This window comes from Caretta caretta, chromosome 28 (genome assembly GCF_965140235.1).
Source record: "Caretta caretta isolate rCarCar2 chromosome 28, rCarCar1.hap1, whole genome shotgun sequence".
In the NCBI taxonomy this organism is placed as follows: domain Eukaryota; kingdom Metazoa; phylum Chordata; order Testudines; family Cheloniidae; genus Caretta; species Caretta caretta.
Genome location: NC_134233.1, coordinates 261,505 through 274,646, shown reverse-complemented (window position 1 = coordinate 274,646; position 13,142 = coordinate 261,505). Strand labels below are relative to the sequence as shown.

The 13,142-nt window shown below is 65.8% G+C and overlaps 2 protein-coding genes across 2 annotated transcripts; one reads left to right on the top strand and one right to left on the bottom strand.

Moving 5' to 3' along the window:
- The first annotated feature begins 2,484 nt into the window (after nt 1–2,484).
- Nucleotides 2,485–5,163, top strand: LAMTOR4 (late endosomal/lysosomal adaptor, MAPK and MTOR activator 4). The gene is made up of 4 exons (XM_048835054.2): nt 2,485–2,561; nt 3,429–3,509; nt 4,168–4,285; nt 4,683–5,163. Exons 1-4 carry the CDS (start codon nt 2,559–2,561, stop codon nt 4,778–4,780), a joined length of 300 nt encoding a protein of 99 aa, XP_048691011.1. The 5' UTR covers nt 2,485–2,558; the 3' UTR covers nt 4,781–5,163.
- Nucleotides 5,164–6,376: 1,213 nt separating this feature from the next.
- Nucleotides 6,377–13,142, bottom strand: TRAPPC14 (trafficking protein particle complex subunit 14). Its single transcript, XM_048835053.2, has 11 exons — nt 12,606–13,142; nt 12,175–12,270; nt 11,933–12,062; nt 11,667–11,753; nt 11,086–11,206; nt 10,824–10,971; nt 10,574–10,656; nt 8,211–8,374; nt 7,770–7,924; nt 7,161–7,354; nt 6,377–6,745 (listed from the first exon to the last, which is right to left on the bottom strand). The coding sequence occupies exons 1-11, from the start codon at nt 12,990–12,992 to the stop codon at nt 6,592–6,594; spliced, it is 1,719 nt and encodes a 572-aa protein (XP_048691010.2). The 5' UTR covers nt 12,993–13,142; the 3' UTR covers nt 6,377–6,591.

The following is a 13,142-nucleotide window of genomic DNA, read 5'->3' as shown; positions in this document are numbered from 1 at the left end:
ATTCAATTTTCAGCTAGTTTTTTTGTTTTTTGTATTATTTGTTAAACCATACATAAAGCTGCTTTATTTAGCATTGTTTTTTTATATTTGCCCTGTTTGGCCTTGCTTAGTTTTAGGCAGTCTGACTCTGCAACCTATTGTTGCAGATCCTCAGCATAACTGCTGCGAGTGCCTCCAGGCGGGGGGGCCAAGGATACTTGGGCCTAGTGTGAGGGGGCTTCATTGACACTCATGGTTTTCCACTTTTTTGAGTTATTTAGTGGCCATGCCCCGAGACTCCCAGGAGCCCCTGGGGCAGGTGTCACACTCCCTGACCCCTTAGCGAGACTCCCATGAGCCCCTGCGGCAGGTATCACACTCCCTGACCCCTCAGCAAGACTCCCATGAGCCCCTGGGGCAGGTATCGCCTCCCCCCCCTTAGCGAGACTCCCATGAGCCCCTGGGACAGGTGTTGTGCCCCACTCTCCCCTTCACGAGACTCCCCATGAGCCCCTGGGGCAGGTATCACACTCCCTGACCCCTTAGCGAGACTCCCATGAGCCCCTGGGACAGGGGTCGCCCTCCCCCCCCTTAGCGAGACTCTCATGAGCCCCTGGGGCAGCTGTCACACTCCCTGACCCCTCAGCGAGACTCCCATGAGCCCCTGGGGCAGGTGTTGCCCTCCCCCCCCTTAGCGAGACTCCCATGAGCCCCTGGGGCAGGTATCTTCCTACCCCTTAGTGAGACTCCCATGAGCCCCTGGGGCAGGTATAGCCTCCCCCCCTTAGCGAGACTCCCATGAGCCCCTGGGGCAGGTGTTGTGCCCCACTCTCCCCTTCACGAGACTCCCCATGAGCCCCTGGGGCAGGTGTTGCCCTCCCCCCCCTTAGTGAGACTCCCATGAGCCCCTGGCGCAGGTATCGCCTCCCCCCGCTTAGCGAGACTCCCATGAGCCCCTGGGGCAGGTATCTTCCCCCCCCTTAGCGAGACTCCCATGAGCCCCTGGGGCAGGTGTTGTGCCCCACTCTCCCCTTCACGAGACTCCCCATGAGCCCCTGGGGCAGGTGTTGCCCTCCTCCCCCTTAGCGAGACTCCCATGAGCCCCTGGGGCAGGTATCTTCCCCCCCTTAGCGAGACTCCCATGAGCCCCTGGGGCAGGTGTTGCACTCCCTCCCTTAGTGAGACTCCCATGAGCCCCTGGGGCAGGTGTTGCCCTCCCCGCCCTTAGCGAGACTCCCATGAGCCCCTGGGGCAGGTATAGCCTCCCCCCCTTAGCGAGACTCCCATGAGCCCCTGGGGCAGGTGTTGTGCCCCACTCTCCCCTTCACGAGACTCCCCATGAGCCCCTGGGGCAGGTGTTGCCCTCCCCCCCCTTAGTGAGACTCCCATGAGCCCCTGGCGCAGGTATCGCCTCCCCCCGCTTAGCGAGACTCCCATGAGCCCCTGGGGCAGGTATCTTCCCCCCCTTAGCGAGACTCCCATGAGCCCCTGGGGCAGGTGTTGTGCCCCACTCTCCCCTTCACGAGACTCCCCATGAGCCCCTGGGGCAGGTGTTGCCCTCCCCCCCCTTAGCGAGACTCCCATGAGCCCCTGGGGCAGGTGTTGTGCCCCACTCTCCCCTTCACGAGACTCCCCATGAGCCCCTGGGGCAGGTGTTGCCCTCCTCCCCCTTAGCGAGACTCCCATGAGCCCCTGGGGCAGGTATCTTCCCTCCCTTAGCGAGACTCCCATGAGCCCCTGGGGCAGGTGTCTTCCCCTCCCTTAGCGAGACTCCCATGAGCCCCTGGGGCAGGTATCTTCCCCCCCCCTTAGCGAGACTCCCATGAGCCCCTGGGGCAGGTATCTTCCCCCCCCTTAGCGAGACTCCCATGAGCCCCTGGGGCAGGTGTCTTCCCCCCCCCTTAGCGAGACTCCCATGAGCCCCTGGGGCAGGTGTCTTCCCCCCCCTTAGCGAGACTCCCATGAGCCCCTGGGGCAGGTGTCTTCCCCCCCCTTAGCGAGACTCCCATGAGCCCCTGGGGCAGGTGTCTTCCCCTCCCTTAGCGAGACTCCCATGAGCCCCTGGGGCAGGTATCTTCCCCTCCCTTAGCGAGACTCCCATGAGCCCCTGGGGCAGGTGTCTTCCCCTCCCTTAGCGAGACTCCCATGAGCCCCTGGGGCAGGTGTTGCCCTCCCCCCCCTTAGCGAGACTCCCATGAGCCCCTGGGGCAGGTGTCTTCCCCCCCCTTAGCGAGACTCCCATGAGCCCCTGGGGCAGGTATCTTCCCCCCCTTAGTGAGACTCCCATGAGCCCCTGCGGCGGGCGGTCACGAGCGCTGGGGGCGGCTCCCGAGGAGGCTTCAGGCCACGCGCCTCATTAATATTCATCGGCTCGCCCCGGCGGGGGGCGGGGAGCCGGAAGTTGCCCAGCCCGCAGGCCCCGCCCCCCTCCGGTCCCCCAGCCCCTGGGCCAATGGCAGCGCGAGGCTCCGAGCGGGCGGGGGACGGACGGCGCGGCGGGCCAATGGGCGGGGATAAGAGCGGGGCGGGGCGGGGAGTCAGCTGACGGCGGGGCGTGGAGCGGCTGGTGCTGCCCCGAGATGGTGAGGCCGGGACCCCCCCCATGGCGCGGGGCGGGGGATTCCCCCGGGGGGGGCGCGGGCCGGGACCCCCCCCATGGCGCGGGGCGGGGGATTCCCCCGGGGGGGGCGCGGGCCGGGACCCCCCCCATGGCGCGGGGCGGGGGATTCCCCCGGGGGGGGGGGCGCGGGCCGGGACCCCCCCCATGGCGCGGGGCGGGGGATTCCCCCGGGGGGGGGGCGCGGGCCGGGACCCCCCCCATGGCGCGGGGCGGGGGATTCCCCCGGGGGGGGGCGCGCGGGCCCGGACCCCCCCCATGGCGCGGGGCGGGGGATTCCCCCGGGGGGGGGCGCGGGCCGGGACCCCCCCATGGCGCGGGGCGGGGGATTCCCCCGGGGGGGGGGCGCGGGCCGGGACCCCCCCATGGCGCGGGGCGGGGGATTCCCCCGGGGGGGGGGCGCGGGCCGGGACCCCCCCATGGCGCGGGGCGGGGGATTCCCCCGGGGGGGGGGGCGCGGGCCGGGACCCCCCCATGGCGCGGGGCGGGGGATTCCCCCGGGGGGGGGGCGCGGGCCGGGACCCCCCCATGGCGCGGGGCGGGGGATTCCCCCGGGGGGGGGGCGCGGGCCGGGACCCCCCATGGCGCGGGGCGGGGGATTCCCCCGGGGGGGGGGCGCGGGCCGGGACCCCCCCATGGCGCGGGGCGGGGGATTCCCCCGGGGGGGGGGGGCGCGGGCCGGGACCCCCCCATGGCGCGGGGCGGGGGATTCCTCCGAGGGGGGGCGCGGGCCGGGACCCCCCCATGGCGCGGGGGGGTTGGGGCGCCTCCTCCGGGCCCCTCTCTCCAGCCTCTGCCCCACACACCTGCTGACCCTCCCCCCCCCCCCCAGACCACGGCGCTGACCCAGGGGCTGGAGCGGATCCCCGACCAGCTGGGCTACCTGGTGATCTGCGATGGAGCGGTGCTGGCGGTGAGTGGGGGGCCCGGACGCCTGGGTTCTCTCCCCGGCGCTGGGAGGGGAGTGGGGGCGGGTGGGTCAGAGCAGGGGGTGCTGGGAGCCAGGACGCCTGGGTTCTCTCCCCAGCGCTGGGAGGGGGCGGGCTGGGAGCCAGGACTCCTGGGTTCTCTCCTGGGTGCTGGGAGGGGAGTGGGGGCAGCTGGGTTAGAGCAGGGGGTGCTGGGAGCCAGGACTCCTGGGTTCTCTCCCCGGCGCTGGGAGGGGAGTGGGGGCGGGTGGGTTAGAGCAGGGGGGGCTGGGAGCCAGGACGCCTGGGTTCTCTCCCCAGCGCTGGGAGGGGGCGGGCTGGGAGCCAGGACTCCTGGGTTCTCTCCTGGGTGCTGGGAGGGGAGTGGGGGCAGGTGGGTTAGAGCAGGGGTGCTGGGAGCCAGGATGCCTGGGTTCTCTCCCCGGCGCTGGGAGGGCAGTGAGGACTGGTGGGTTAGAGCAGGGGGTGCTGGGAGCCAGGACGCCTGGGTTCTCTCCCCGGCGCTGGGAGGGGAGTGGGGGCGGGTGGGTTAGAGCAGGGGGGGCTGGGAGCCTGTACTCCCTTGCGCTGCTGACCTGCTGTGTGAATTTGGGGGAGGGGGGCTCCTCACGCTCTCTAACCTGGGGCTCCCCTGCTCCGCAGTCGGCTGGTGACCTGGAGAACGCCGAGCACACGGCGGGGGTGATCTCGGAGCTGGTGGCCACGGCCTGCGGCTTCCGGCTCCAGCGTGGCCCCGACCCCCCCTTCAAACGCCTCTCGGGTGAGTCTGGGGGGAGGAGAATGCCCGCGGGGCGGGGTGTATGCTGGCATGGTGAGGTGGGGAGGAAGGGGGCGCTGCTGCTGTAGGGCTGGGCCCTTTGTCCCAAGCCTTCCCCCCGCCCCCGTGCCCACTCCCTGTCTGTGACCCCCCCAGGAGTGGTGTTACGCCCTCCGCTCCAGAACAGCCTCTGGGACCCCAAGGGATCTCTTCCCCCCACTCCTGAGACTGACCCACTACAGGGTCCTCCCCTGCCTGATCCCCATCAACCCATTGGGGGGACAAAGGTTTCCTTTCGCTCTCCCATGAGCCTCTGGGGTAGCGAGGGTGGCCACCCCTGACTCTCTCTGTCCCCAGTCCTAGCGGGGGGGGTCTCATGCCAAACTCTCTCCCCCCTCAGTGGTGTTCGGGGAACACACCTTCCTGGTGACCGTCTCTGGCCAGAAGATCTTTGTGGTGAAGCGACAGAACCATGTGCGGGAGCCGGTCGCTGTCTGAGCCGCGGGGGCAGGTTCCATATGCAAGTGTGGCTGGGTGAAATTGGGGGCGCTCCCCCCTCAGAGTTCTTGACCTGTGGGGGTCTCGCAGGGGCTGGTTGGGGACCCCCCTGGCTTTCCCCTTGCAGCACCTGCTCCCATGGCTGCCTGATTGAAGCCCCTGCACCTGCCAGGCCTAGCTGGGTGGGGTCCCCCACTTCACCAGGGCCCCTGCTGGGGCAGGAGGGCTCCAGAGATGCCCCTGCAAACACACCCACCCTGTGGGGACAGGAGGGGAGGCTGCAGCGGTATCTGTGGGGCTTCCTGGAGATATGGGGGGGAGAGAGAATAGGCTCCGGCCAGGGGCCTCACTGTAACTGTTCAGAGAATAAAGTGTTTTTCCTAGCTGGTCTATGGGGTCTCCTTCCGTGGGGAGAGGGAGGCTGTGGGGATCCTACCCCTGCCATGCTCCAGGGGAGCCCTTGACTTGCCATGGGTCGTTGCTGCCCCTCCTCGCCCTCTGCAACTACAGCCGTGCGGGTCACCTGGGGGGAAGCTCCCCCCTGCTCGCAGGCATGGCTCAGGCTCCCTGCACATACAGCCCGTGGCACTGGGTCATTCCCAGGCGGGTGGCAGCCCCCTGCTCTCGGAGCGAGCGGCTCGGGCTCCCGGCAGCCCCGGTCGCGCAGGGGCCGGCTCTCGGAGCGAGCGGCTCGGGCAGCCCCAGTCGCACAGGGGCTGGCTCCCTGCCAGTCGCCCACTGCTCTGCTTTGGCCTGCAGCTGCCTGGACCCTGTGTGTCTCTATGGGGCCCAGCCCCCTGCAGCAACTCTGGGTGCAGCACCTGGTACCCTCCTGATCTCTTTGGGGGGGGTCTGTGCCGTGCATGGTGTTATACCCTCCCCCAACACCCAGCAAAGCAGGGCCGGTTCCATCCCATGAGGTTTATTCACAGACACAAATAAAGCCAGTTCAGAGACAAATAAATAACAAAAAAATGTAAATAAAGTGCAGTGGGGGCCCCTGGTCCAGTAAGTCCCTGTAGCCACAGGGGGCAACCTCGCCTGGGTAGCCCCCCCCCCCCCCAACAGCAAGGGCTGGGGAATGTACCTGCAGTGAGGCATGTGGGGCTGGGACCTTCCATGGGGTGGCTCAGGGCTGCGCCAGGCGCCTTCCTTCCCTTGGCTGGGATCGGGGCTGGCAAAGCTCATCTAGATAGCAGTGGGAGAGGGCAGCCGCAGGGGCTGAGGGGAGCCTGGCTCTCAGGGGATGCTGCCCCAGGGGCTGATAGGAAGGAAGGGGCTCACTCCAGCCCAGCCAGGGCCAAGCAGTACCATGGGTCCCTGCCCCCCAGCTCAGGGGGAATTTGCGGGGCCCCCAAATTAAAAAGGCAATGCAGGAAGCAAAGGGTTTTGTAAACAGTGACTGGGAACCAGCAATGAGATGTGTTCACCCCACCCACCCATAGCCACGGGTCCCACCCCTGGCACCCCCACAACTAACAGCAGGGAAACAGCAGCAGGATCACCCTGAAAATGGCACCCAGCCCACCCCCCCCCTTCACAACACAGTAGCTGTGGCCTCTGCTGCCCCAACTCCCCCCTCCCACCCCCCCAGCACAGACCCATAATGCAATTCTCTCACACACACCCACCCATACTGGCCTGCAGCCTACCACATGCTGCTCCCCTGAGTCTGCAGTTCCCTCCCCCCCCTTGGCACATGCCAGCCTCCCCCTGCACCCCATCCATGGTCCCAGGCCTCCAGCAACATGAGCTCCGGGGGGAAGCAGCAGCGAGGCGATGGGGGGCACCGGGAGGGACGTTTGGCCTCTTCACTTGATGGGCTCCACCACCAGAACCTTGCACTCGCGCTTGGCGATCTTGTCCAGCGACAGGACGCTCTTCTCGGGGGGCAGGTAGAGGGGGCGGCCCACGGGGGAGCCCACAGGCGGCGTGATGGCACGGCGCTCCATGACGCTACCCGACCTGCCGGGGGAGGGGGGGGCACCAAGTGTCAGTGCGGGGGGGGGGGTCGCTGATTCCTCCCCTGCCCCCCCAGACAGCTCCCCTGCCACCCCTTCCCTTTTCAACCCACTCCCCTCACAGAGCCAGGAGAGGGACCTAGGAATCCTGGCTCCCACCAGCCATGTGTATATGTGGGGGGGGGTGGGAAGCACAGATGCCCTCACCTGATTGGCCCCCCTAGTGCAGACAGGTGAATGAAGGGGAGGGGCCCAATGTTAGAGCCCCGCCTCCCCCAGGCTCTACCCACTGGCCAGGCTCCTTCCCCCCCTTAAATACTCCAGAGCTTCTGGGTGAAGGTCTCCTCTGGGACTGAAGACTCCAAGCCTCCCCCAGTCCCCCTGGCCCTCAGCAGCCCCCCGCCCAGCCCCCTGCACACCTCATGAGGTGGCTGCGGGAAGGCTGCTGGTGGGAGAAGGACTGGGACCGGCCCAGCCCGGCCTGGTGCCGCTCGACCAGGTCCCGCACAGCCGGGCTGCCGGGGCTGCTCCTGCGCGAGATGGGCCGGGCGTCAGGGGGTGGGTTCGAGACGCTCGCTGTGAACTGCAGCTTCAGCTTCATGTGCTGGGAGAGCTGAGGGGAGGAGAGATGATAGCACAGAAACTGCCCCTCCCTGCACCCCCCCCTCCCAAGAACCCAGGAGTCCTGTCTCCCAGCCCACCCTACTCTCAGCCACCAGCCCCCACTCCTCTCCCAGAGCTGGGGAGAGAACCCAGGAGTCCTGGCTCCCAGCGCCCCCTGCTCTAACCCACCAGCCCCCACTCCTCTCCCAGAGCTGGGGAGAGAACCCAGGAGTCCTGGCTCCCAGCACCCCCTGCTCTAACCCACCAGCCCTCGCTCCCCTCCCAGAGCCGGGGAGAGAACCCAGGAGTCCTGGCGCCCAGCCCCCCTGCTCTAACCCACCAGCCCTCGCTCCCCTCCCAGAGCCGGGGAGAGAACCCAGGTGTCCTGGCTCCCAGCCCCCAGGGAGGGCCAGGCGGGCGGGTACCTCGAAGAGGCCGGCGCGGAGGGCCTGGAAGGCGACCTGGATGGTCAGGGCGCTGCCCTTGCGGGAATAGCCCAAGCTGTTGAGGGGCGTGTGGCAGACGATGGCGTCCAGGGCTGCCTGCGTGGCCCGGCGCTCCTCGCTGGACAGCTTCTTCCCTGGGGGTGGGGAGGGGTCAGAGCCGCCTGGAGCCCCCCGCAGCCCCCACAAGGCCTGCCCCCCACCAAACTCCCATCCCCTCCCAGCGTTTCCCAGCCCCCCGCCGACCCCTCCCAGCCCCACCTGACCCCTCCCAGCGCTCCCAGCCCCCCACCAAACCCCCAGCTCCAGGCCACCCGAGCCCGCTCACAGTCCCCACAGCTCCATCCTGCACCCCCCCCCCCCATGCCCACCAGCCGTGGCCTTGCCCACATCACAACACCAGGCCCCTGCAGCCCCGCCCACCAGCCGCGGCGCTCTCCGGGGTCCAGACCAGCCGCACAGCCAGGAAGTCCTGCAGGTTGTTGAGCAGGGTGTAGGTGACGGTGAAGCGTCGGCGCAGGGGCACGGGCGACTCGCAGGCTGCCGTCATCACGAATCGCGGCCGGTCCAGCCTGATGCTGGGCAGCCTGGGAACAGAACATAAGAACAGCCAGACTGGGTCAGAGCAAAGGTCCATCCAGCCCAGTGTCCTGTCTGCCGACAGTGGCCAGTGCCAGGTGCCCCAGAGGGAATGGACCGAACAGGGAATCACCAAGTGATCCATCCCCTGTCACCCATTGCCAGCTTCTGGCAAACAGAGGCCAGGGCCACCATCCCTGACCATCCTGGCTAATAGCCATTGCTGGACCTGTCCTCCAGGAACGTATCTAGTTTTTTTTTTTTTTAACCCTGTTATGGTCTTGGCCTTCACAACATCCTCTGGCAAGGAGTTCCACAAGTTGACTGTGTGTTGTGTGAAGAAATCATAGAATCATAGAATATCAGGGTTGGAAGGGACCTCAGGAGGTCATCTAGTCCAACCCCCTGCTCAAAAGCAGGACCAATCCCAAACTAAATCATCCCAGCCAGGGCTTTGTCAAGCCTGACCTTAAAAACTTCTAAGGAAGGAGATTCTACCACCTCCCTAGGCAACGCATTCCAGTGTTTCTCCACCCTCCTAGTGAAGAAGTTTTTCCTAATATCCAACCTAAACCTCCCCCACTGCAACTTGAGACCATTACTCCTTGTCCTGTCCTCTTCCACCACTGAGAATAGTCTAGATCCATCCTCTCTGGAACCACCTCTCACCTCTTTGAAAGCAGCTATCAAATCCCCCCTCATTCTTCTCTTCTGCAGACTAAACAATCCCAGTTCCCTCAGCCTCTCCTCATAAGTCATGTGTTCCAGACCCCTAATCATTTTTGTTGCCCTTCGCTGGACTCTTTCCAATTTATCCACATCCTTCTTGTAGTGTGGGGCCCAAAACTGGACACAGTACTCCAGATGAGGCCTCACCAATGTCGAATAGAGGGGGACAATCACGTCCCTCGATCTGCTCGCTATGCCCCTACTTATACAAATACTTCCTTTGGTTTGTTTTAAACCTGCTGCCTGTTTATTTCATTTGGTGGCCCCTAGTTCTTGTGTTATGAGAAGTAAACAACACTTCCTTATTTATTTTCTCTACACCCATCATGATTTTACACACCTCTCTCATAATATCCCCCCCTTTGTCGTCTCTTTTCCAAGCTGAAAAGTTCCAGTCTTATTAATCTCTCCTCTTACAGCAGCTGTTCCGTACCCCTAATCATTTTTGTTGCCCTTTTCTGAACTTTTTCCAATTCCAATATGTCTTTTTTGAGATGGGGCGACCACATCTGCACACAGTATTCAAGAGGTGGACATACCATGGATTTATATAGAGGCAACATGATATTTTCTGTCCTATCACCTAACCCTTTCTTAATGATTCCCAGCATTCTGTTCGCTTTTTTGATGGCCGCTGCACATTGAGTGGATGTTTTCAGAGAACTATCCACAATGACCCCAAGATCTCTCTCTTGAGTGGTCACAGCTCATTTAGACCCCATTATTGTATATGTACAGTTGGGATGATGTTTTCCAATGTGCATCACTTTGCATTTATCAACACTGAATTTCATCGGCCATTTTGTTGCCCAGTCGTCCAGTTTTGAGAGATCGCTTTGTAACTCTTCCCAGTCTGCCTGGGACTTAACTATCCTGAGTAGTTTTGTATCATCTGCAAATTTTGCCACCTCACTGTTGACCCCTTTTTCCAGATCATTTATGAATATGTTGAATAGGACTGGGCCCAGTACAGACCCCTGAGGGACACCACTATTCACCTCTCTCCACTCTGAAAACTGACCATTTATACCTCCCCTTTGTTTCCTGTCTTTTACCCAGTTACTGATCGAGGAGGGGACCTTCCCTCTTATCCCATAACAGCTAACTTTGCGTAAGAGCCTTTGGTGCGGGACCTTGTCAAAGGCTTTCTGAAAATCTAAGTATGCTACATCCACTGGATTCCCCTTGTCCGGGTGCTTGTTGACCCCCTCCAGGAATTCTAGCAAATGGGTGAGGCAGGATTTCCCTTTGCTAAAACCACGTTGACTCTTCCCCAACAAATTATGTTCATCTCTGTGTCTGACAATTTTGTTCTTTACTAGAGTTTCAACCAATTTGCTCGATACTGAAGTCTGGCTCACCGGCCTGTAATTGCTCCGGGCGGAGGGGAGCCCAGGGCCAGGAAGGCGTCAAAGCTGGGGAGGGCCCAGGACAGAGGAAGCCCTGAACCATCAGAGTCGGGGGCGGGGGGTTCTCACCTGTAATGGGTGTAGATGCTGCTGGTGAAGGGGAGTTTGGGTGTCGACCACTGAACCACGGCCACCAGGGGGACCTCGAGACCCTGGGGGAGCAGGGGGCAGAGTGAGTAACAGCCCCATGGCCCTGCCCCCAGTCCTATCCCCTCTGCCTTCTGGCCCTTTCCCCTCCTTCTGCCCTGTGGCCCCACCCCCCATGGCCAGACCCCCTCACAGCCTTTCTCCGCCCCCTGCCCTCGCCCCTTGCACCCACCTCCTTGGTGTCCTCCTGGGGCCGCTCAGGTGCCTGCAGCTGGAAGAGGAAGTTCTGCTCCTCCAGGGCACTCAGGGTGCAGGGGCAGCCAGAGCCAGCGCCGGCCATGCGGCAGAAGGCGCCGACGGGCACCTCACCAGAGTGATGGCTGGGGCGGGGAAGGAGGGAGGGAGTGTTAGCCCCACAGCCTGCCCCACAGATACCCCCCTGCTCCTTCCCACGGCACTCCCCAACACTGACCCCCCCCCCCGCCCCCACTCACCAGACGTCGTCGACCAGCAGCACGGAGCCATCGGGCAGCATGGGCAGGTAGCTGGCGTTGAAGTTGGGCAGGATGCGGACGTCCCACAGGGAGATTTCCTCCTGGGAGCAGCCGTTCAGCACTGGGGAGGCGGGCGGGTCAGAGACACGGAGCCCCACGCTCAGACCCCCCCCCCTCCTCCCACGGCTCCAGGGCCCCCGCTGTCCTGCCATCCCTCCCGCCACGGCTCCAGGGACTCCCCCAGCCCCCCGCCACGGCCCCTGCCCCCCATCCTGCCATCCCTCCCCCCACGGCTCCAGGGACTCCCCCAGCCCCGCCCCCCACGGCCCCTGCCCCCCGTCCTGCCATCCCTCCCGCCACGGCTCCAGGGACTCCCCCAGCCCCGCCCCCCACGGCCCCTGCCCCCCGTCCTGCCATCCCTCCCCCCACGGCTCCAGGGACTCCCCCAGCCCCGCCCCCCACGGCCCCTGCCCCCCGTCCTGCCATCCCTCCCGCCACGGCTCCAGGGACTCCCCCAGCCCCGTCCGCCACGGTCCCTGCCCCCCGTCCTGCCATCCCTCCCCCCACGGCTCCCCCGTTACCCTTGAGCACGGTGAGGTATTTCCCAGAGACGTTCAGCTGGCGGCACCTGAGCCCCGGAGGGGGCAGCACGGTCAGCATGGTGCTCACTGCGGGCGCAAAGGGCAGGGGTCAGAGCGGTCCCGGGGGGAAAGGTCGGAGGGGGGTCGGGAGTGATCCCGGGAGGGGCTGCGTCTATCGGCTGCCCCATGGGGCAGGCGCTGTCAGTCTGGGCTGAGGGGCAGGGGCTGAGGGACGCCGTGGGGCGGGGCCGGGGGACTGCACCTACCTTGGGCTTTGAAGGCCCCCTGCTCCTCGCGGAAGAGCTGGGCCGGCACCCGGTTCTGCAGCAGGCTCAGGTACCCCCGTTCCCGCACCTCCGGCGCCTCCTGTTCCCGCTTCCACACCGTCACCACGATCTGCGGGGGGGTGGGGGGTGTCAGCGCTGGGGGGCTGGCCCCACTCCCACCCCCCCACAGGTCCCCCCGCCCAGCCGCCTTGTCCCACCCGGCCCCGGCCCCCCTCACTCACCTTGGCCTTGACAGTCCCGGGGGGCAGGTTGTCCAGGGAAATCGTCAGGGGGAAAATGACCTCGTCCGTGCAGACGATCGGCTCCTCCACCGGTATCTGGGGCGGGGGAGGGATGGGGGGGTTCAGTGCCACAGTGACCCCAACCCCGACCGGCAGCCCCCATGTCCCCCCAGGTGCCCCTCACTCCTGACCCACAGCCCCCCACCATGTTGATCCTCACTCCTGACCCGCAACACCCAGTACCCGCCCCTTGCTCCTGCTCGAGAACGCCCCCCGGGTTCCCCGCGCTGCACCCCACAGCCCCCCCAAACCCGAGCCCCCCCACCCCTGGGTGCCCCTTGCTCCCGACCCACAACGCTCCCCCGCTGGGTTCCCCTCGCACCCACCCCACAGCCCCCACCCGCCCAGCACCCCACTACGCCCCCTCTCACCCCGGCGGCCGGCCGCCCCAGGGGTCCCTGGCCGTGGGTTAGCAGGGGCCGGCAGTCCCGGAAGAAGCCGGGGGCCGGAGGAGCCGTGTCCCCGTCCCCCCCCGGCTCCTCGGGGGGCTCCCCGTCCCCCTCGCCCCCCGGGTCGACCGCCCCGGGGCTGACGCTGGCCAGGGCGGCCAGGGAGGAGCCCAGCTCCCCCCAGGGGGTGCGGGCGCCCCCCGGCCCCGGCCGGCCCCGCAGCACCAGCAGGAAGCGGACGGTCTCGCCCAGGTAGAGGTGGTTGCGCCGGGGCAGAGCCCGGTACCGGCCCGGCTCGCCCCGCAGCAGCTCCCGGGCCGGGAAGGGCACGGCCGGGAAGTACATGAAGTAATCGCACTGCGCCTCCATGGTGGGGGGGGCTGGAAGGAGGATCTGGGGGGCTGGGGAATGAGGGGCTGGGGAACTGGGGCAGTGGGGGGCTAGGTGGGGGGCCCCTGGAGGGAGGATCTGGGGGGCTGGGGAACTGGGGCAGTGGGGGGCTAGGTGGGGGGCCCCTGG